Source organism: Bos indicus, chromosome 2, assembly GCF_029378745.1.
Source record: "Bos indicus isolate NIAB-ARS_2022 breed Sahiwal x Tharparkar chromosome 2, NIAB-ARS_B.indTharparkar_mat_pri_1.0, whole genome shotgun sequence".
Classification (NCBI taxonomy): Eukaryota; Metazoa; Chordata; class Mammalia; order Artiodactyla; family Bovidae; genus Bos; species Bos indicus.
The window spans coordinates 131,603,846-131,628,025 of NC_091761.1; the positions used below are offsets into that span (position 1 = coordinate 131,603,846).

At 40.6% G+C, this 24,180-nt stretch overlaps 1 protein-coding gene across 10 annotated transcripts in view; it reads left to right on the plus strand.

The window, feature by feature from the left end:
- Positions 1 to 24,180, plus strand: part of HP1BP3 (heterochromatin protein 1 binding protein 3) — a 39,214-nt gene continuing 15,034 nt past the window's right edge. For 4 of the 10 annotated variants that reach the window (XR_011563268.1, XR_011563266.1, XM_019982189.2 and 1 more), the window contains exons 1-8: positions 1 to 136; positions 5,308 to 5,500; positions 5,948 to 6,047; positions 8,765 to 8,918; positions 10,179 to 10,338; positions 13,321 to 13,464; positions 15,565 to 15,645; positions 16,342 to 16,496. Coding sequence is in view for 8 of the 10 variants with exons in the window: in XM_019982189.2 (XP_019837748.2) it covers positions 5,405 to 5,500; positions 5,948 to 6,047; positions 8,765 to 8,918; positions 10,179 to 10,338; positions 13,321 to 13,464; positions 15,565 to 15,645; positions 16,342 to 16,496 (890 nt within the window). In the remaining 2 variants the exon portion in view is untranslated. Of the gene's footprint in view, positions 137 to 690; positions 712 to 4,248; positions 4,304 to 5,307; positions 5,501 to 5,947; positions 6,048 to 8,764; positions 8,919 to 10,178; positions 10,339 to 13,320; positions 13,465 to 15,564; positions 15,646 to 16,341; positions 16,497 to 24,180 lie in introns of those variants that run through there. The other 6 variants (XM_070777468.1, XM_070777499.1, XM_070777488.1 and 3 more) reach the window with 6 other exon arrangements.

Consider the following 24,180-nt stretch of genomic DNA (forward strand, 5'->3'; position numbering starts at 1 on the left):
CGCGAGCAGGGGGGCGGGGCGGCAGAGCTCGGCGGCTGGGCCTGGAGGACAGCGGTGGCGAAGGCGGCGAGCGGCAGCGGGAGCGGAGCCGAGAAGCCTCGCAGCACGCGGGCGCCAGGAAGGGGGGAGCGCAGAGGTAACGCGGGACGGAACGGGCGGGCGGGCAGCGGGCGCAGGCCCGCTGGACCCCGAAGGCGGGCGGAGAGACCGCTCGCCCGGGGCGCCGACGCCGCTCCCTGAGAGGAGGGGGGCGGGGCGCTGGCGTCCCCGGAGGTGGCGCCTTTTATTTTTTTTTGTCTGCCTGCCCCGGCCGCTCCGCCCCCTCTTCCCCTCCCCCCGCTGTGAACCGAGCCCCCTGCCCTTCTGGTGGAAGCCGCCTCCGGGGCCTTGTGGCGCGCGCGCGCTCCCGCCCTTGTTTTGTTTGGACCGGGGGGGAGGTGAGGGAGCGCTTCCCTGATCGCGGGCCTTGCCTCGCAGCGCGCCTGCGCCGGCGTCCTCCCGCCCGGCTCTGATTGGCTAAGGGCTCGCGCATGCTCCCGAGGCGCGCGGCGGGCCCCCGCCCTCCCCCCTCACCCCACTCCCTCAGAGGTTTTCGGAGCCGGTTCGAAAGATGCCGGCGGCGGTGACTGGCTGTGGCGGACCCGCCCCCCCCACCACCCTCCCGGGGTCCCCGCCCTCGCCGCCGCTGCCGCCATTACGGAGCTCCCAGCGGTGAGTGCGCGGGGGGCTGGTGCTCGCGGTCCGCCGCCTCCTGCGTGGCGTGCGCGCGGGCGGGCGGGCGCTGCCCGGGTCGCGGCGTCGGCCTTCCGGAGCCGGAGCTCGCGCTGAGCCCGCCGCCCTTTGCCTCGCCGCCTTCATCCCGGCTCCGCTCTCCTCTCCCCCACCCCCCGCCTTGTGCTCGGCGCTCCCCGCCTTTGTCTGCTGGTCTTTCCGCCCGGGTTTTCGGGCCCGGCGCGGAGTCAGCTGTTCGCGCCCCTGAAAAGCCGCCGCCGCCGCCGCTGCTGCTGCTGCTGCTGCCGCCGCCGCCACCCGGGACTCAGCTTTCGTTTTTACCCCCGTTCCCATGGCTTTCGTCGAGCTTGTGACTCACTGCTCTGTAGACGAGGTGGATTTAGTTAATATAGTCAAGCCTGTGAGTAGGGGCATTTGTAAAGAGCTGGAGGTAGGAGGGGTGAAGTGAGAGCCCCAGATCAAAGGGTTTTTTGTTTTTTTAATTATTGACCGCTTGTCTATGATCGAAACAGGGCTTCCCTTGTAGCTCAGTTGGTAAAGAATCTGCCTTCAGTGCAGGAGACCCGGGTTCGATCCCTGGGTTCGATCGCCTGGAGAAGGAAATGGCAACCCACTCCAGTATCCTTGTCTGGAAAATCTCATGGGCAGTGGAGCCTGGTGGGCTGCAGTCCATGGGGTCGCAAAGAGTCCGCCACGACAGAGCGACTAACACAATGATTGAAACACCTCTTTGAGGGACAGTCCCCCCGCACAGAGAACGGCCAAGGTGAACTTGACCCCTCTTTCCATGTGTACCTTTTCTTTCTGCGCTTATGCTTCCTGACCTTACGTTACATTAAAAAGTGACAGTCTGGTTCGAAGTGCAGCTGGGAATTCCCCTGGGGCTTCACGGACAAGCTGACTTGTCTTAGAGTGACGCTAGACGTGGCTAGTTTGGAAGATTTGTTTAGTCTGGTATAGGCGTGAAGCTGTTAACGAAGTTTTAAATTCATTGCTCTTTTCAGAAAATTTAGTGCAGCGTGTTTCAGAGTAGAAGTAACATTTTTAGAGGGTAATTTTGGCCTTGTCGAATTGGAAGATTGAGGGCGATATGTTGGGAGGAAGCGTCCTGAACTCTTCGTGTATAGATGAAAACAATCACTCTTCAGCCAGTTAGATCGTCCTTATCTTAGGAGGAGGTACCTGTAGTGTCCAGAGCATCTGTGTCCGAGACAAATACTAATTAAGTAATACTGATTTATTTGAAATACAAAAGTGGGGAAAAAAGTTTCCAGCAAATTATAGGCATACGTTTTGTGACATTACTCCGTAAGTCTGAATATAGTGAAAGACTTTAGATTGGGAACAATTTAGTGTAATCAGTGCAAGGCTAATGACATTATAATACGTAAGGTATTGGCAGACATTTTATGGTAAAATATGAAATAATAGTACTTTCCCTAAAATGCATGTTTTCAAGGATATCAGAAAACTGAAATACATTGTTGAACTCCTGCTTATTTTTCTAGTGCTTGCACTTAAGGTAGAGAAAGTAAATTAAAACTCTGAAATTATGGACTTTCTACTTTTACAACCTTTTCTTTATTGCCTGTATTTAAACAGCTTAGCACTTCCCTTGAAAAAAGCAGATCTTTGTATTGTTCATCTGACATTATACTTAAAAAACAAAAACAGATTCATGACCACAGGAAGTCCACACACACCACAGGTAAACTGAGATTGGTTTGTCACATAAGAACCCAAATGAAAAACTTACTCAAGTTTCGTTCATTCTTTCACTTTAACAAATATTTGTAGAGCACCTGTTTGGAGCCTAGTATGTTTCTTGGGCAGGAAGTATAGGGCAGTGAACCAGCCAGATAAGATCTCTGTCAGGGAACACGTGCGGCAGTCTAAAAGTCTGATCATTCAGAAGCGCAGCATCAACAGTTAATAGGTACTTGTTAAGGTAGTTTTAAGTTAACCATCCAGATAGTTTTGTCAGCTCTGTGATGAACCATGAACTGAGGAAATAAGTCATTAACCAACCTATTATAAAGAGAGCCTTAAGCTACATGACCTTTATTAAGGAAATTCAGAGCTGAGGCAAACATTTCTTAATGTTTATATTGTTTTAAATTTTTATTTTTTAAGTGTTTTTTACACATGTTGAACATAGAAATAAGTACTGCCAGGTGTCATTGTTCATTCAACATTTGCCCTGCGGTTGGTTGGTTGGTTTGTTTTTTAATTTATTTTTGGCCGCACAGGATTTTTGTTGCCGGGTGCAGGCTTTCTCATGGTGGTGACTTCTCTTGTTGCGGAGCGCCAGTTCTAGGCATGTGGACTCAGTAGTCGTGGCTTAGTTGCCCTGCAGCATGTGGGATCTTCTAGGACCAGGGATTGAACCAGTGTCCTTGCATTGCAGGGCAGATTCTTAACCACTGGACCACCAGGGAGGCCCTCCCCCCAGTATTTATGCTGCACCCACTGTATGTTGGGCATGCTTCTAGGTACTGGGGATGCAGTGATGAATTAGTTCTAGCCCTTGTAGTACTTACATTCTGCTGGGAGAGACACATAATAAACAAGCAAATAGACATATATTGAGTTATAAGTGGTGTTAAATGCTGTGAAGAAACCTGAAGAAAAAGAAGGATAGGAGGGCTTTCTGAGGGGGTGACACTGTGCTGAACCTGATTGAAATATCCAGGGAAAGAATGTCAGAGTGAGAACACAGCATGTGCAGAACACACACTGAGGACCAGAAGGTCTGTGTGTCTGGACTCAAGAGAGGAGAGTGATGGGGAGGTTTAAGCAGGAGAGTGTCAGGATCTGTTACTGTGGTGGGTGCATTCAGGAAGCTTGGCAAAGCAACTTATTTTTCAGTTATTCCAACCTGGGCATACTTACCAGACCTAATTTAAACTGATATTCTTGTCCTCGGGTCAATGATGTCGGGTGTCGATGGGCCATGTACTTGTTGCCCTGGTTTTGGTCAATTTTATCATTTTGGCATTGAGAATAATTTCTTTGCACCCCCACTCCCTAAAATTTGTTTTAATTTTGAGCAATTAGTAAATATAGAGTTGACTGGAAATGTTTTGATATTTTTTTAGTGTTTTATTTACAGAGAGAACATATATTCTTTTAAAAGATGTTCTATGAAAAGAGACTCTTGAAGGTTTTGTTAATTTCTCAGTATCATTTTCAGCCTAGCTAGTATTACCATGGGTTAAGAAAGATGAATTAGCAGTATCACTTTACCAAGAATAACCTGATGGTGAAATTGTGCTTATGAATGGTATTTACCTGTAAAATTATCAGATTTGTGTTTTTTTTTTTAATCAAGGAAAGTATATTACTGTGTAAGTGCTAGTTGGATGAGTAAGCAAGTTTATGTATTGAAATTTTTCCAAGGTAGACTTTTAGCTTTCACAAACCTAAATAATGCCCTTAAGTCCATTTTGATTAGAAAACAAAAATTTTTTTGCAAGTATATTTATTTTTATTAAATTTATTTATTTTTAATTAAAGGATAATTGCAATATTGTGTTGGTTTCTGCCGTACATCATCATGGATCGGCCATAGGTATGCATATGTCCCCTCCCTCTTGAGCTTCCCTGCCACCTCCCACCCCATCCCACCCCTCTAGGTTGTCACAAAGCCCCCCCAAAACAACTGTTTTTATTTCTGTGTTTTATAGTTTTTGACATAAATTTCTATATGAGCATTTTAAGTAGTCTTTGTAACAGTTAATAACTATTACCTGACAAATTGAAAGCTCTTAAATTCCTAGACAAGTTTAGAGCCTAAAGCAGAAGTTGAATGAGTAGTCTCCTCTTGCCCAGTTCTTCATTAATGTTCATTAGCACAAAGATCTAAACACCTGACTGATCATTTTCTTTTCTTTTTGAGAAATTTTTATTATAAAGTGTCCTTGATTCTCAGATGAGATAAGGGGAGCAGAGGGTATTAAGTGATTAGGTAAATTTGAGTGATCTTACATAGATTTTATTTTTCAATATTTAATTTTGTTCTTAAGGTCTTAGAAGCATGCTTAATCTCTTAGGTGATGGTCTGAATTTGCTTTTCTGAGTCTGGAGGCTTTTAGACTGTTACGTTCTTCAGCAGTATTTTTGTCCTTGTATAACTTCTCTGATGGAGATGGAGTTAAGTTTGCAGTTAAGTTTCCTGACCCCTTTGAGAACATTAACAACATTTCTCTCTTTAGTAAAATGATCCTTGAGTAAACATAGATGAACCTTTTCTGGGTCTTGTAGTCTGTTCTAAGCTCCTGATAGTAACAGGAGACAGGATGGGGTTAGGGTCTTATGAGCTTTCTTGTCCTGGCTGCCTTTGTTCATGTGGAAGGTGCAGCGGCTGCTGTGGCTTGTGCGTTTGTCTTAGTCGCTGCTTTACACAGTGTGTATTTTGATAGTAATTTTTATCTTTCTGAATGATAATTGACCAAGTCATCTGTCATTTATAAGTTTTATAGTGAATTTTCCCCCCTTTGGATGTATATTAAATTTAGACGTTTTAGTTTAGTTTTGTTTCTATAATCTTCACACCAGGTCTTTTCTGTGCTTTAGGTTGATGCTTCACACTGAAACCATTAGGAAAAATCCTTGTGGTTAACAGCAGAGGCTTCAGAGTGTAACCTGTACTCGGGCCTAGAAATTATTTTAAATGGCGACTGATACGTCTCAAGGTGAACTCGTCCATCCTAAGGCACTCCCACTTATAGTAGGAGCTCAGCTGATCCACGCGGACAAGTTAGGTGAGGTAGGGGCTGACACATTCTTGAAGCTCACTCTTGGATCAGTCCCTGACTTCAGGCCCTGCTGGGTCCTTCTTGGTACCTGTTCCTTCCTCTGCTTTGGGGAGTCTGGGTTATGAATCTAAAAAAATCAAGTAGATACAAAGTTCTTTTCATCTTCCCTTATCCCTCAAACTCCTGAGAAAACCTCCAAGCTTCTAAATTTATTTCAAATCAAGTATAATTACTTACTTCCATTTGAAATTCTAGCTAAAATAAAACATTTTGAGAACTACTTCTTAAGAATCATATTTTCATTTCAAAAAAACTTGTTAAAAAGTAATTTGCATCAGATCCTGGAGTCGACTTGAAGAATTCTCCTACATCTTCTGGCACCTAATTAGCCCCCCTTGAGAAAGAGAGAAGAGATAAATTGTTTTTGCATGTGTGATTATGGCCATTTCTTTTCTTAGAAGGTAGAAGATAACACCATGCCGATTCGTCGAGCTGTGAATTCTACCCGGGAAACTCCTCCCAAGAGCAAGCTCGCTGAAGGAGTAGAAGAAAAGCCAGGTAAAGTAAAGCAGTGGACAGCTTAAAAAGGCCAGCGTTTCTGCTCCAGGTTAGAGTGTCCCATAAATTCCCTTGAACGTAAGTGTTTGTGGGGAGCATTTAGAGAGAGAAGTGGTACCAGTTGGTATGTCATTTCTGGACCCTCTGGGCAAAGAAAGAATTTCATCTTGTCTCTGAAGATTTTTAGAAGGCAAAAATTTCATGTTCTTAGAATTAAAAATAGAAAGATGGTTGGAGAGAACAGAAATGGTCAAAAGTGTAGTAGCTTCTGGGCATACAGTGTCATGGGGAGGAAGACTGGGTGGAAGGCTCGACTGGAAGTCATGAGGAGGCCATAAGGGAGCAAATGGGTGATTAAAGTGTTGGTTTGTAACCTTGGTGTTGGTGGAGAGAAGATTAGCCAGATAGAGCTGGAAACATAGTAAATCAAGAAAAAGGTAGAACTATCGATCTGGAGTATTTGTGCTCCTTTCTTCAAGTGTAACTGCTTTTCTTGTTCTTTTCGTGACCTTTTTCTCTCTCTTCTTTGCCAGGGTTGAGCACATGGTGCTGCCCATGTTACAACTATTAGAACTGAATATTTGCTGACCAGCATATATTATGAATAAAATAAACCATGCACCTTTGTTGCCTTTATCATTGGTGCACCAGAGATATACTCTGCTGCAGCTAAGCCTGAGTTTTGGCTCAGTATCCTCAGATGAATACTATAAGCATCTTGGGTACTCTGGCCTAAGGCAGTGAGGAGACAAGGGAATTAGCATATTTAAAAAAATAGTTGCTGGTGAGTTGGAGGGAAGGTTATTTTGTCCAGCACTGGGATAAACCACTTGATGGCCTACCTTAATCCGCATTTAACAGCCAGCTGAAGTCACTGATAACACGAGTTTTCAGAATACACGAGTGTTTAGATGTAAGAGGTATTAAGAAAGTCAACCAAGAATTTATAAAGGACCAATAAAAGACTTCACAAGTTCTGTTTATCCGTCTTATCTCTGTCCTTTTATATAGTATTTTGTATATGAAAATGATTGGACTTCACTCATGTTTTAAATTTTATAAATCTGAAAAGATAGAATAGTTTAATGAGTTGGAAATAATGTCTCATATGTAATACATACTCATTATCAGCTGAGCACCTGAACCTTTATTAAATTGTAAACTTTTAAGAGAAAATAAGGTGAAATTTAATTTGTAGCTCTGTTGTTACAGTGAAAGTGTTAGTCGCCCAATTGTGTCTGACTCTTGGTGACCCCATGGACTGTAGCTGGCCAGACTCCTCATTCTGTGGAGTTCTCCAGGCAAGAATACTGGAGTGGGTTGCCATGCCCGTCTCCAGGGAGTTGTCCCCACCCAGGGGTCGAACCCAGCTCTCCTGCATTGCAGGCTGATTCTTTACCATTTGAGAAAGCTCTATATACACTCTGAGCTTTTCCATTTTTTAAAGTAAGGCAATGGAAAAATCAGTAAACATGACAGTTGTTACACAGCCAGTTTGGTGGGACAGTTAGGCAGGCCAAATAGTTGAGACAAAGGGCAGGAAAAGGTGCATCAAGATTAAAAAAAATACATATTTTGTAGTTATCTGTATCACCAGATACCATTGTTAAAGTTCTAGCCTTAGTATTTGCCAAACAGCTATAGAAGCAGCAGAAGAGGCCAAAGGAGGCTGGGAATCACAGTATACAAGTGCTGGCCTACAGGTTTTCCCTAAACCATTTTATACAATGTTTATAACAACCCTGTGAGGTAAGAGTACTCAGAAGTGTCAAAGAACTTGCCCCAAGATAATGTGAACTAGAACATTAGAAGCTCTGAAATTGAATCCAGATACATCTGATCCTAGAGCCTTGATTTTGGCTGAACATATGTAGGAGAATTTTTGACTTATCTGCATGTCTGGTTGAAGAGCATAATCCAGGATGATTTACAAATTACAATTGACTGTCCTGAAATTTGAGCTTTACTGGTGGCTCAGAATCCACCTGCCCATGCAGGAGACTTGGGTTCGCTCACTGGGTCGGGATGACCCACTAGAGAAGGAAATACTTATGTGAGGGCCCCAAAGAAGTCTTCATTATGCTAGTAATGAGTTCACGTAATTTAAATGACCAAACTCTTCAAGCATATCCTTTTTTTCTTTTTGCCTGATTTTGGCCCCTGACATCCTTCGTAGTCTCTGCTTAATCATTTCCTGGGATTCTGTTTCATAGTAGCTGCTCAAAGAGACCTCCTGAGAAAAGACTGACAGGCAATTGCAGACCTCAGTATTCCCCCACTCATATTTCTACCCTTGCCCAAATCATTTGACTTGAAAATTTCATTTTAATTTTTTATTATTTATTCCCTTACTAATACTTATTCAACTATAAAATGGCTAATTTCTTAATTATAAGTCTTATCCTTAATATTATGGAGTAGAACAATCAAGAGATTCAGTTTGGGATAAAAGAGTTTCACTGGCTGTGTAATTTCCTGATCCTTTTCCTTTTCTCACATAATGGTTTGGATCGGCAACCCATTATATACACAGTTTGAATGATACGAAGGAAAAAAACAGTACTCATAGACATTTACTCATTTTAGAGTACAACTGTTACTTGGAACATTTGACTTAACCTGTTTAAAGAGATGAGCTTTTATCCTTTTATTGACTCAGGCTCTAATGTATTTACTTGATGCAATTCTACTCACCTGATTTACTGGTTTATTTTAAGAACCAGATGTAAGTTCAGAAGAATCTATCTCTACTGTAGAGGAACAAGAGAATGAAACTCCACCTGCTACATCTAGTGAGACAGAGCAGCCAAAGGGGCAACCTGAGAATGAAGAGAAGGAAGAAAACAAGCCTTCTGAGGAAACCAAAAAGGAGTAAGGACTTAAGCCTTCTTGCTTTTTATAATTGAAGACTATATAAAGGAATATGGATCAGATTTTTTTTTAAGTGGTATAATGTTAATTTATGCTGGATACATGATATTTAGATTTAATTTTGGGGGAATTATCTTTTGAAATAGGCTTATGATGTAGTTGTATGGCCTATTAGAATTTGTAGTAGTTAGAACAATGGTTTGACTAATGTATAATTCATTCTTCTTGGCTTCAGAACGCGGTTTTCAGTAAGAAATGTAGTGTGACTTTAAAAGTCTGACCTGGGAGATACTTCATCATTTTATTTCTCCCTCTGTGCCAGGCGTGAGTTATTTTTACATGTTTATGTTAGCGTTAATCTATACCAGGACATTGCTAGAGTGACCTAAAACTGTATATATTTGATGAAGTATTCAGTTGGAGGGTGACTTTGAGAATCTGAAAGCAGAATTTGCTCTCAATAACCTGTACAGTGTAATGGTGATTCTTTTTTAATTAAAATTATTTTTTGCAGGACAGCTGGTAGCATTTTCTTTTCATAATTGGTGAGAACAGTGAGGAATTACTTTTAAAATAAAAGAATGCCTTAGAAATAACTATACCTTTTAGGTGGAATTCTAATCCTTCATTCCAGTATCATAAGTACTTTTGATGTTTGTGGAATTTTTAGCAGCTACCCTGTATTTTAGGTGCATGGGATGTTTTTATTATTACTTAGAGTAAAATTTGTATAATGCTCTGTGATTCACAAAACTTTGTATAAACATAATCTCATAATTTCTTGAAGCACCTTGTGAAGTATTTTGTATCATGTTTCTCTTTTAAGATGGGGAGACTGAGGCTCAGGTCACTTGCTAAGATCACATAACTAGTAAATGTTAGAGCTAAGACTCAAACTCAGGTTTTCTGACTTCAGAGCTTGAGTTCTTCGCACTGTGCTGAATTGCGTCTGTTGTAGCTGTTACTGGAATGCATTTTTAAATGCTCATTTCTTTTATGTACTGGCCCTTCGTGCTAGTTCTGGTTTATATAACTTCTCTCTCCTGTGTGCACCTGAGAGAACACACCTTTTTGGCTCATTTAAAGTGCCCAGTTTTTAAAAAATGTTTTATTTTGTAAAATGCTTACTTTACGTATCACTTCAGTGTGGAAATGAATTAAAACATTGATTTTTATTTCTCACCAGTCTTTTCTTCTTTCTGACTTTATACTTCTTTCTGAAGAGTTTATCTTGCATAATAATAATTCTTTGTTTTAAAGTGAGAAAGATCAGTCTAAAGAAAAGGAGAAGAAAGTGAAAAAAACAATACCTTCCTGGGCTACCCTTTCTGCCAGCCAGCTAGCCAGGGCCCAGAAACAAACACCGATGGCTTCCTCCCCACGTCCCAAGATGGATGCAATCCTAACTGAGGCCATTAAGGCAAGTTTTTATTTCAAGCAGTTCATCATAGATTTATTCTGTTTGTGTCTTGCGTATTTGAAAATGGCATACTCCTGTGCGGACATCAGAAACCTTGCTCTGCTTCCTAAAAGAGACTAAATGGAAGAGAGCCGTTGCTAAGTTCATGTTTTTATAATATCACGTTTGATGAGCACTGTTAATTTTTTTAACAACTCAGATTTGCTATAGCAAGTATTTTTAGCTTTTAGTTTTTTTTTTTTAACTGAGTTTAAGTGTAGTTTTTATTTGAAGGTTAAACATGTTAATTCATTCAGCACACCATTATGGACTAGTTTCTCTGTATCAGGTAATCCTACTAGTGATACAGCATAGAATAAGAGAAACAGAGTCCTCACCTTTATGAAATCTAATTATTACTCAGAGTAACATCGAGAAAATTTTTATTTTAAAAACGTATACTATCTTTACAGTTTCCCCAGTGGCTCAGCGCTAAAGAATCCACCTGCAGTGCAGGAGATGGGGGTTCGATCCCTAGGTCAGGAAGATACCCTGGAGAAGGAAATGGCAACCCAATCCAGTATTCTTGCCTGGGAAATCCCATGGAAAGGAGCCTGGCAGGCACAGTCCAAGGGGTTGCAAAAGAATTGGCCACAACTGAGCGAGTAAACAGCAGTAGCATACTATCCTTAGGTTCATTTTCAGAGCTTACGTCTAACGTTAGTAGGTGGTTATCTTTCACACCTGAAAACTTCTAGAAACTTTTAGAAAACTTACAGGAAACTTTTAGAAACCTCAATACTTGGTTTCATCACCTAGTCATTCCAAAATACTTGGAAAAACTATCCTCCTTCCATAGCTTTATCACTTTCCTATAATTCATTGACTTTCATTAGCTTGTGTGATCATCAGATACCGTTTTCCTATTTTAAGGGAATCTTCTCATCTGACCTTGCCTTTTTGTGCATGAATTCTTCTGGCTAATTTTGCTGTGTTTATTTTACGTGATCACATGACAAGAGTAGTTAAAACAGAGGCCATAGACTCTCTGATTTTCTTTTGCTAGGATCTGAATCAGAATTGGAGAGAGAAGGCTTTAGTTGAACTTAACAGAAAGAGATATAGGTAGGAAAGCGGAGCCTACTGGTCATGCCTAGAATTTGAGAAGACAGCACTGCCATAGAAACTGGGAAAGAGTTTACCTTCCACCCTCTCCCTGCATTCCTTCAAGATTACTCTCAACTCATTAAGAAAACTTTCTTGGTTTAGATAGCTTGACTATAGTGAGAACTCTGTTTTTTTTGTAGCCTTTTTGTAAGGATTTCACTTTGTGATTGGGTTTCCCTGGTAGCTCAGCGGGTGAAAAATCTGCCTCCAATTCAGGAGACCCCAATTCAATTCCTGGGTCAGAAAGATCCTCTGGAGAAGGGAAAGGCTACCCACTCCAGTATTCTTGGGCTTCCCTGGTGGCGCAGAAGGTAAAGAATCAGCCTGCAATTTGGGAGACCTGGTTCAATCCCTGGGTTGGGAAGGTCCCCTGGAGGGAGGGCATGGCAACCCACTCCAATATTCTTGCCTGGAGAATCCCGCCCCAGGGGATAAGCAGAGGAGGCTAGCAGTCCATGGGGTAGCAAAGAGTCAGACAGGATTGAGCGACTTTCACTTACTGAGCAGGCTGAGCTGTGATTACTCAGCTTAGGTTTGAAGCAGGATTATAGTGAAGGTGAAGAAGAGGCTAAAATTTTAAAATAATAAAACAGTTAAACAGTATATGTAGTTCTAAAGAATAGTTTAAATATGATTATGCGTATTTATACAAATGAAAGATAGATGTTGGGTTGACCAAAATGTTCATTTGTGTTTCTCTGTAAGATCTTATCCAGTGGATCATGTGTATTCCATGCAGTGTAACAAATTATAATTTCAGATCACTGATACCTTTTTCTGAATTAAATCATTATTAAATAGATGGTATCTATTTTCACCTTATTATCAGTTTGGTAGAGCAGGGGGTTGTTGTAGCCTTAATGTTCTTTTCTGCTTGATATTCTTTACTTTGTGTTCTCTTGTAAGATCAGGAGTAAACTTAAATCGGTTGTAATAGGTTGGAGACATTTGCTTGAAGTAAATGATCCTTATTAACACAGTCCATATTAACCTGTTTTGTGTTGTATAGTCTTTTGTGGTCCGTTTGTCTGTGACATTTTTCTTTACTGTCAGTATATAAGCTTTCACCCAAGTCTTTATCCAATAACAATTACTAAATCCTATGGTCAATTTATAGGTAACAGCTACACAAAATTGGTGGGCAACAGATACTGCATGGGTATTGCAAAATGTAAAGCATTTGAAGAAAAATTGCTACCTTTGTGGCCTAATGACCTGCTTGAATCTTCCATGGACATTAGTCAGATGAAATATAGAGAAATAGGATGGGAAAGGAAGAGGGCACTTGAAATAGCAGTTGAACGCTCTCATTGTTGTCCAAAACTCCCCTGAAAGCTTTGCATTTGTAAACCCAGTTTTACGCCATTTATTCAGATTGTCTTTGCTTATATTATCTGCTAGCATTGACACAAAGCCTGCAGAGAAATACTGGTTTTGGTGAGCCAAAGTCTGTAAAATGGGCCAAGTCTGTGAACTGCACACTGTAGAGTGTCCTGGTCTCCTTACTGTCAGGCTGAGGATGTCTTCTAGGTGCAGAATAGTATTAGAGTGGGAGAAGCTTTTTCATTAACACAGAACATTGTTCACATGTTGTATCTTCTCTTTGGCTCTTTTTAACGATTTAAAATTGTTGCAGAAATATTGCTAATTCTGTATTTCTCCACAGTCATGATGAACTGAAGTTACCAGAAATATTATTCACTCTTTGTTGCCATTTTATCATCCATTATCAAGTTCACTTCCAAAATAATTTATTTTGAAAACATACATGTCAGAAAACACATGAAAAACAGCTATTTTAAATTAATGTGTATGGTTTAATAATCTGTTTCCTAGGCATGCTTCCAGAAGAGCGGTGCCTCCGTGGTTGCTATTCGAAAATACATCATCCATAAGTACCCTTCTTTGGAGCTGGAGAGAAGGGGCTACCTCCTCAAACAGGCACTGAAAAGAGAATTAAATAGAGGTGTTATCAAACAGGTATTAAATGGTTATTTATAATAAGCATATATTAGCTATAAATCCATGTATAGTAACATTTAGGCTTTTTGTGCTTTGTGAGTTCGTTAAAATAAGTTAACATAATGATGAAGGGCTTATGCTTAACCTGGTTTTACAAAGTCACTGGTGCCAATTAGCTTTAGTAAGTATTCTAAAGAACAGAAGCAATATGATAGTGTAAATTTTTTCTAGCTGCCTGTACAATTTTTTTTTAAGTATTTATTTATTTGGCTGTACCACATCTTAGTTGTGACATGTAGGATCTTTAGTTGAGGCATGTGGGATCCAGTTCTTTGACCAGGAATTAAGCCTGGATCCCCTGCACTGGGAGCACAGAGTCTCAGCCTCCAGACCACAAGGGAAAACCCCTGCCTGTACTTTTAATTGGCTTTCCTTTGGGGGCTGCTTGTGCTTAAGATTATGTAGTGCTCAAGGTGAGAAGTGGGGTTGAGCTGGCCTGTTGTTGCAGCACCAAAAAAGATCATAGTTCTTGTCTTAGGTTTGTTAGTTTTAAAACCTAACTTCTGTGACTAGACTGGCGATCATCATAAATTAGCTTTGTAAATAGGTTTACCTTAACTTACTAGTATCTAAATCTGTTAAAGCTTTTGGAAGCATCAGAACTTGAGTAAATTGAGAATAATACTAAAACCAATATTGATTTCAGGCATCAATCCATATTAGTTTGGATAGTACATCAAAACACTACTTAGAGCTTTGAGGATGCTTTGTGTATCATAATGAATATAGGCAATATTTACAGTAATTTTAAATCGAGTTTAATCTGTAAAAATATAAGTCACTGTTATGTACCTGAAACTGTACAATACAATATTGTAAATCATCTCTACCTCAGTTTTTTGTTTTTTGTTTTTTTTAAACTCCACATTGCTTAAGATCATGACACTAATGCCAGAATGAGCTTTCTTGTCTACACATTCTTCAGAAGTCCAGAGGGATGAAGTAACTCCTGAGGTCCCGTGGTAGCAGCAAAGATGGTTCTGAGGATCTAATTCACTGCAGCCCCAGAGTCCTGTTGCCTTTTTTCTGAACCTTTCTGCATGGTTTGATTAATACAGAGTTCTGTGCCGCTCAGCCATTTAAAGTCTTAGGAACTTTCAATGAGTCCTTAATTTCACAAATACATTACTGAGTTGCCTCCTGTGTACCAGGTGCTTGGCGGTCCATCAGTGAGGAAAACAGTTTCCTGCTGTGGAGCCTATATTCCAGCTTTCTCAAATGTTGTAAATCTAACGTTTAAATAGCCTTTAAAGTAACCATTGCATAAAAACAATTATCTAACCAATATAATTAGAACCAGAGACCTGTATCATAGTGTATGTCAGCAGAGTTTATGAGCTAGCTTCATGTTTATCTTCATGAAGATATAGTTTGTGACCTATTTTGCCTCATAGGCTGGCCCTCAGTTTGATGCTTCAACAAGTTTATAGACTGAAAGCATTTGATTGCTGTATTCCTAGTGGTGTCGGTAAAACCAAAGTGGAAGACTCAGGTTAACCTGAAGTTCTATGACAGTGATTTGTAAACTATGGAAACATGATAAGACTTGCACGTATTATCATGTGCAGTGTCTAAAATTAGATAACTTTTCCCTTATGCAGTAATAATCTCTAATGGACAAACTGTGGGAAGCATTGTGGCCTGAGATTAACTAGGCTCTGAACTTTTGCCAAGGAACTGTCTTCCTTGGTAGAGGTTTTCTCATTTTCCCAGAAGATTGTGTCCCTTCCATGGAACTTTTTTTTTGGAAAGCTTGTAGTAGACTGTTTAACCTGCTATCACAATAGCATTTTTCATTCTTCCCCAACTTCGTAGATGAGGAAACAAAAGCTGAGAGGGTTTGTGAGTTGTCTAGTATTGAATAGCTAGATGATACCATAAAGAGTGTTCAATCCCAAGTCTTCTGACTCATCCACTCTTTTTTCTCTGAAGAGTTTAACAGCACTTTACATTAGTTCTTACATCACCATGCCCTGTAATTTAAAGTTACCAATATGAGTACCAGAATCATTTAAAGTAAAAATACTGGTTATTGCAACTAAAGTTAATTTATTTTAGGTAAAAGGAAAAGGTGCTTCTGGGAGTTTTGTTGTGGTCCAGAAATCGAGAAAACCACCTCAGAAATCCAGAAACAGAAAGGTAAGAAGTCTGTACCAGTTTGCCGGAGCGCAGTAACACTGTTGGTGCTTCTAAACGGTGCAGTGTTCCTGAGTGTTGCTGTGCATTAGGCAGGGGCTGCGTTTCTGTGAAGCCCTGGAGAGGCTGTAATCATTTGCTCCTATCGTTTAGCCAGAAGCTGTGCGTCTAACTGCCCTATATTGAGTCATGGGCAGCTGTATGAGTTACAGCTTTTTGCTTTTTTGTGAAATACCTTTAAACTAGAAGAGGCATACAAGTACTTTTTTACCCAACATTAGATCCTAAAAGTACCGCACCTCGAGGCGGTTTTTCTTTAGTGCAGGTACTACCTTCCTAGCCTTCCCCCAGACACATGCATTCATTTACGGAAAGTTGTATGGAAGGTATACAATAACTGTGAGATATGCAGTATTCCCTCTGAGTCAGTGATTGAAATCATGACTGTTCCTCTACATCTTTGTTTTTCAGTTTTATATGTATTTTTAACTGTCCCAGTTTGAAATTTTTACCTCAAAGAAATGGCCACGCCAGTGGCATTACACCACAATGCTGTGATTTGTTTGAATGTGCTAAAAAGGGTTAGTTTTTCTTTTGGCTAGTTGATTTGGCAGTCAGCTAGGGAAAGCCCTTGTGTTGAATATAGAAGCAATAGAACAGAAACCTGTAATGATGATCATTTCTGATATTACATTTCAGAACAGGAGCTCTGCAGTGGATCCAGAACCACAAGTAAAACTGGAGGATATCCTCCCACTGGCCTTTACTCGCCTTTGTGAACCTAAAGAAGCTTCCTACAGTCTCATCAGGAAATATGTGTCTCAGTATTATCCCAAACTTAGAGTGGACATCAGGTAAAAGCCAGAGGCCTGGGCTTTAAAGCACACATGTCTGTGTTACTTCCTTAGCCCCTTTTTCATGAGAAAGGAGAGAGATTAAATATTCATTTAAGATTACTTCTAGGTGAGCTAGGAATAAAACCTTTTATTGTGGGTTTCTTTTTTTGTCCCATGATATTTTCCTTTTCATATCTCCATATGTAGTTTCTTTTTGAAACTCAAGCCACATGTTGACCTTCATAAGACTACCATAGAGTAACTTTTCATGGTCAACTGCTAGAATATTCAGCATTAAACCATGTCCTTTCAGCTGCTTATTATTAAATTTTTTCAGTTTTTTATTGTGATAAAATACACATAATATGTAAAGTGCACCTTGTTAGCCATTTTTAAGAGCACAGTGTTTAGTGCTCTTACGCACTTCAGTAATGTGCTACCATTGCGCCACCCATCTCCAGCATTCTTTCAGTCTTATAAAGCTGTAACTGTACCCACTGAACAAGAACCCCCTGTTCCCCCTTATCCCGCACCCCTGGCCACCACCATTCTACTTTCTGTCTCTATGGTTTTTGACTACTGTAGGTACCTACCTCATACAAATAGAATCATACAGTAATTTTGTAACTGGCTTATTTCACTTAGCATAATGTTCTTTAAAGTTCAGCTATATTGTTGCATGTGTCAGAATTTCCTTTCTTTTTAAGAATGAATATTTGTGTGTGTGTGTGTGTACACACACACACTCCACATTTTGTCTACCCATTCATCTGTCATTGGACATTTGGGTTGCTTTCATATTTTAACCATTGTGAAATAATGCTGCTGTTAACCTTGGTGTATTAATATCTCTTTGAGACACCGTTTTCAAATACCCAGAAGTGGAATATCTGGATGATATGATAATCCTACTTTTAATTTTGTGAAGAACCACCACACCATTCTCCACAGTGACTATTACCATTTTACATTCCACCATCAGTCAGGCCACAGGAGTTTTGATTTCTCCATATCCTCACCAACACTTATTTTCCGGTGTTTGTTTGTTTGTTTGTTTTTGTTTTTTGACAGTAGCCATGCTGACGGGAATGAACTGGTTGGTAGCTCATTTATTTTCTATTTAGAGTTATAACCGAGAATATAGGAGAATTCAGGCTTCTGTAGCACTTCTACATAGAAATAGCGTAATATCTTCATCATTCAAACATTTAAGATAAAACTCTGAGAGAATTTTTATGGTAGTTCATTTGTTAAAAAACTGCCACTGTAATGTCACCACTGTTTGGAAAATTTAATAACTCCAAATCTTTTAAAAAATTTTTATTGGGGTGTAATTGATTTGCAGTGTTGTGTTCGTTTCAGGTGTACAGCAAACATAATCTGTTACGTTGTTCTGCTAAGTCATGTCCAACTCTTTGCAACCCCATGGACTGTAGCACGCCAGAGTCCTTCACTGTCTGTGGGAGTTTGCTCAGATTGATGTCTCTTGAGTCAGTGATACTATCTAACCATCTTATCCTCTGACGCCCCCTTGTCCTCTTCAATCTTTCCCAACATCAGGGTCTTTTCCAGTGAGTTGGCTCTTTGCATCAGGTGGCCAAAGTATTGGAGCTTCAGTGTTAGCATCAATCCTTCCAATGAATATTCAGGACTGATTTCCTTTAGAACTGACTGGTTTGATCTCCTAGCTGTCCAAGGAACTGTCAAGAGTCTTCTCCAGCACGTTTGAAAGCATCTATTCTTTGGCGCTTAGCCTTCTTTATGGTCAAACTCTCACATTTGTACATGACTAATGGAAAAACCATAGGTTTGACTAGACGGACCTTTGTCAACAAAGTAATGTCTCTGCTTTTTAACATGCTGTCTAGATTTGTCATAGCTTTCCTTCCAAGGAGCAAGTGTCTTTGAATTTTATGGCTGCAGTCACCACAGTGATTTTGGAGCCCAAGAAAATGTCACTGTTTCCAATTTCTCCCCTTCTGTTTGCCATGTAGGCCATTACAAAGAGTTCTCTGTGGTACACAACAGATCCTTATTAGTTATCTATTTTATACATAGTAGTGTGTATATCGGAGAAGGCGATGGCACCCCACTCCAGTACTCTTGCCTGGAAAATCCCATGGACAGAGGAGCCTGGTGGGCTGCAGTCCGTGGGGTCGCTAAGAGTCGGACACGACTGAGCGACTTCACTTTCACTTTTCAGTTTCATGCACTGGAGAAGGAAATGGCAACCCACTCCAGTGTTCTTGCCTGGAGAATCCCAGGGACGGGGGAGCCTGGTGGGCTGGCATCTATGGGGTCGCACAGAGTTGGACACGACTGAAGCAACTTAGCAGCAACAGCAGTGTGTATGTGTCAATCCCATGCTTCCAATTTATGCCCCCCCACTATAAATTTATTTTCTAATCTTAACTGTTTCAGTTTTGTAGATAAGTTGATTTGTAACCTTTTTTTTTAATTCCACATATAAGTGATAACCATATATTTGTCTTTGTCTTACTTCACTCAGTATGAGAATCTAGGTCCATCCATATTGCTGCAAATGGTGTTATTTTGTTCTTTTTTATGGCTGAAGAATATCTCATTGTATATATGTACCACATCTTTATCCATTCCTCTGTTGCTAGACCTTTAGGTTGCTTCCATGTCTTGGCTATTGTGAATAGTGCTGTAGTGAACATTGAGGTAGACGTGTCTTTTCCAGTTACTTTATTCTGCAGATACATCCCCAGAAGTGGGATTGCTTGATTATATGGTAGCTCTGTTTTCAGTTTTTTAAGGACCCTCCATACTGTTCTCTATAGAGGCTGTATCAGCTTACATTCCCAGCAGCAGTGTAGGGGGGTTCCTTTTTCTCCACACCCTCTCCAGCATTTACTGTTTGTAGTTTTTTTGATGATGCCCATTCTGACCAGTGTAAGGTGTTAACTCATTGTAGTTTTGATTTTCATTTCTCTAATAATCAATAATGTTGAGCATTTTTTCATGTGCTTTTTAACCACCTATATATCTTCTTTGGAGGAATGTCTATTTAGATCTTCAGTTCATTTTTTTTTTTTTTTTTAATTTTTTTTTTTTTATATTGAACTGCATGAGCTGTTTGTGTATTTTGGAGATTAATCCCTTGTCAGTTGCTTTCTTTGCAAATATTTTTTCCCATTCTGAGGGTTTTCTTCCCATTTTGTTTATGGTTTCCTTTGCTGTGCGAAAGCTTTTAAGTTTAATTAGGTACCATTTATTTTTGTTTTTATTTTCATTATTGGACTGATTATTTAGATTGTCACATGTCCTTGTGGATTCGTGCAGACACATTAATTTGTTTAAATTTGTAATTCACCGGGTTTATGTTTTGAATGTTTGTGTAAGGTCTTTGTTACGTTGACTTCTGGGAAATTGTGTTTATAATCCAGAGCCCTTTCTGTAGACAGTCTTTGTACTGGATGCACATTGTCCTGCTGTAGTTTAGGACCAGTGTTTGTACCTTGGATCACTGAGGTATAGAATTAGAATTGTTGGGGTTTCAGCTCAGAAGCCACACGTTCAGAAAAGCGCTCAGTGGTCTTCAGAGTGGCCGGTTAGTCTTTCTCTGTCTGTCTTCCTTCACTCAATATGAGAATCTCTAGGACCATCCATAAAGTACCAAAGAAATGGGACTCAGAGAAGTAATAAGTTCGTAGTCCTTGACATACTTACTTGCTGGTCAAGTCTCTGTACCAGCATTTGACCCAGTTGATGGCTCCCATCTACATGAAACACTTCCTTCACTTGCTTTTCAGAACACTGCATCTTTCTGATTTTTCCTCTCATTCTTTGTCAGTCTCCTAAGAATTCCAGATTTCCCACCTGCCTCCTTAGTGTCTGAGTGTCCCAGGGTTAGACCTTAGGCTTCCTGTCATTCTTAGAACCCTGATTATGCCCCTCAGATACAACTTCGGGTCTGATAGACATTGTATGATGCCTCAGAGTGGATAATTCTTTTCATTCTCAAAGCTTTAAATACCACCTGTACAATACTAGTGTACATAGATACATAAGTGTATGTATGTTTGTGCATTACACAAACATTCATGTACATAGATACACTAGTGTACATAGTGTACAGTAGATACATAAATCTGGCCCGCATTTATTTATACAAATACCTATTGGCTGTCACCACTTGTATGTCTGACTGGATGTGTCCAAAACCAGACTCACGATCATCCCCCTCTTCCCCAGTTCTGTCCCTCCTCTGCCACCAGAAAGGCCCTGCACTTCCCGTACCTCCTGCATCTCAGTTAATGGCAATAGCATCTTTCCAGCTTCTGAAGTCAAAAACCTTGGGTGTATACTGGTCTCTAAACAGTTATTTTGACTTTGTTTTTAAAATATATACATAAACAGACCTCTTTTCATTACCTCCACTATTGTCAATCTTTTCTAAGCCCACCATCATCTCTTACCTGTGTTAGAGCAATAACCTGCTTTTCCTATTACTCCTTCCCTTTCAGTCTGTTGTTAACATAGCTATGAGAGTGAGACTTTTTTAAGTGTAAGTTAGGTGATACCATCTTGCTACTCAAACCTTCCAGTGGCTTCTCAACTGCCTCCCAGTTAGATAGTTTAAAGGTGGAGTCTTTAAGATGGCCCATGCTACATTTGCAACGCATCTCCGACCTAATCTCCTACTCCTCGTCTCTGCTACTGGCTTCAGAGACTTCATACTTGCTGTTCCCTTTGCCTGGGTGGTTTTCTGCCATAATCCACTTTATTCTTTATCTTCCTTTAAGTGTTTACTCTGAAAACTTGGAGTAAGACTCCACATGCTTGCATTGACTATCTTACTATTTTTAAACATTTTATTTTGGAAGTTTTCAAATATACACATAAATGTAGAGAGAACATAATCATGATACTAACATAATTCTGAACATTCCTTAAACATTATCCGGTACCCAGACCATGTTCAAATGTCCTCAGTTGTCTATCTCCAAAATGACTTTTTTTATGGTTTATTTTTTCAAGTCAACTCAATATCCACACATGGTCTACCCATTGCATTTGGTCGATGGGACCACTCAGCTTACGTTTGCAACCTTTCCCTCCTCTCCCAGAGTGGAGAGCTCCACCTCTGCCTTAGTTTCTCCGTAGCACTCATCCCATGCTACTGTGCTGTGTGTTCATTCTTTTTGTGAAGGAATGGCGTGCTCACCCCCATTAAGATGTCAGACTCCTGAAGCCAGGGCTTTTAGATGGTTGACCTCTGTTTTCCCCAAGCCTAGCTCAGAGTACATGCTCAGTAAATGTAAGTCGAATGAGTGAGCTGATACGGGCCCTTTACCTGGCCATTTCACTCAAGGAATGTATGCCCTGGAGCATATTAAATGAGACATGAATTTCTGCTACCATGTATTGGAGGTTGTAGAGCATTGTGGTAAAGAGCACAGACTTTGGAACCAGACACCTTTGTTTAAATCCTGAGTCTGTCATTTTCTAGCTTTATATCTCTGAAAAAGTTATTCCTTTGTGTTTTGGTTTCCTCATTGATAAACAGGAACCTTCAAACATGTTAACCACTTAGAATAGCTAATGTTAGTATTATTAGTCTAAATCCCAACATAGGACTTCTCAGATAGCTCAGTGGTATAGAATCTGCCTGCCAGTGCAGGAGACACAGGTTTGATTCCTGGGTCAGGAGGATCCCTTGTAGGAGGAAATGGCAGCCCACTCCAGCTTTCTTACCTGGACAATCCCATGGACAGACGAACCTGGCAGGCTACAGTCCTTGAGGTTGGAAAGAGTCGGACGTGACTGAGCAACTGAACACACACACAAATTCCAACATAATTCTTACGGTATGAGCATCACACCATACTAAATATGATTCTTACGTTTAAAGTGACTTAAGGTGACTTAAACATGTAAGTCACCTCGTTTTTTTTAACAATGATTTTTTTTGAAACCCTACAGAAAAACTCGGTATGTTAGCTTTACATGGGCTTTGGGTTGGCCTCTGAGAAGGTGTTTTTCAAAGGTAATTCAGCTGGTGGGTCAGAGGTTAAAGCGTCTGCCTGCAATGAGGGAGACATGGGTTCGATACCTGGGTTGGGAAGATCCCCTGGAGAAGGAGATGGCAACCCACTCCAGTATTCTTGCTGGAGAATCCCATGGACGGAGGAGCCTGGTGGGCTACAGTCCACGGAGTCGCAAAGAGTCAGACATGACTGAGCGACTTCACTCACTCACTCATTCGTCCATATGACATTAGAAATCTTAATATCTAATCCTGTGTGTGGTGTAACTTTGTCATATTCATTTTTAGAAAATTGATCTAACAGATTGATAGAACTGTCTTGTTTACAGGATTCCTGACACTCAGAATGTCTCTCCCTTAACTTCCATTCACTCTGTGCATTGCTTTCTTTTTTTATTTCTAAGTGTAGACTTGTTTAATCATCTTATTTTAAAAAATCAAAAAACCAAACAAAACCTTGATATAAACAGCTCCTTAAATTTGTACAGGGCTTTTGAAAACACTTTTGGGGATTTCCCTGGAGGTCCAGTGGTTAAGACTCTGGGCTCCCACAGCAAGCACAGGGCATAGGTTTGATCCCTGGTCAGGGAACTAAGATTTGACATGCCTCATGGCACGTCCAAATAATTTAAATAAATAAAAGTGAGCACTTCTTTAAAAAATGTTAAAAAAAAAAAAAAAGACTACTTCTGTTTACATTGTTTTCTGTAATTTTCAAAATAGACTTAAGAAATATGTATTCCTACCTCAATTTTGCTGATAAAAGTCTTAGCCTGGGTTACCTGGCTGTGCACTGGTGAAAGCAGAACTGTATTTCATTTTTTGGTTATAACCTTGCTTTTTCCACTCTTCTGGACAGTCATTAACATACTGAAAGTGCAGGCCTAGCATAGTAAAAATGCAGAATCTGGAATCAGACTGCCTGTTTATAATCTGGTTCTTGCACTGCCTGACTGTGTGATCCTGAAGAAGTGACTTAATTTTTCTGTCACTTAACTTCTCCCCTTCAGTAAAGTATGAGCAGTTTAGTTCAGTTGCTCAGTCGTGTCCAGCTCTGCGACCCATGGACTGCAGCATGCAAGGCCTCCCTGTCCATTACCAACTCCTAGAGCTTGCTCAAACTCATGTCCATCAAGTCAGTGATGCCATCCAGCCATCTCATTCTCTGTTGTCCCTGTCTCCTCCTGCCTTCAGTCTTTCCCAGCATCAGGGTCTTTTCCAATGAGTCAGTTCTTGCATCTGGTGGCCAAAGTATTGGGAGTTTCAGTATCAGTCCTTCCAGTGGATATTCTGGATTGATGTCCTTTAGGATGGACTGGTTTGATCTCCTTTCAGTCCAAGGGACTCTCAAGAGTCTTCTCCAACACCACAGTTCAAAAGCATCGATTCTTCAGAGCTCAGCTTTCTTTATGGTCCAGCTCTCTCACATACCTACGTGACTACTGGGAAAGCCATGGCTTTGACTAACTGAATGGACCTTTGTCAGCAAAGTAATGTCTCTTGCTTTTTAATATGCTGTCTAGGTTGGTCATAGCTTTTCTTCCGAGGAGCAAGCGTCTTTTACTACATGGCATGGCTCATAGTGTCATTCAGTTAGACAGGCTGTCGTCCGTGTGATGAGTTTGGTTAGTTTTCTGTAAAGTGTGGGCAGCAGCAGTACCTGTTTCTTCTGGTGGTGGTTGTCTCTTG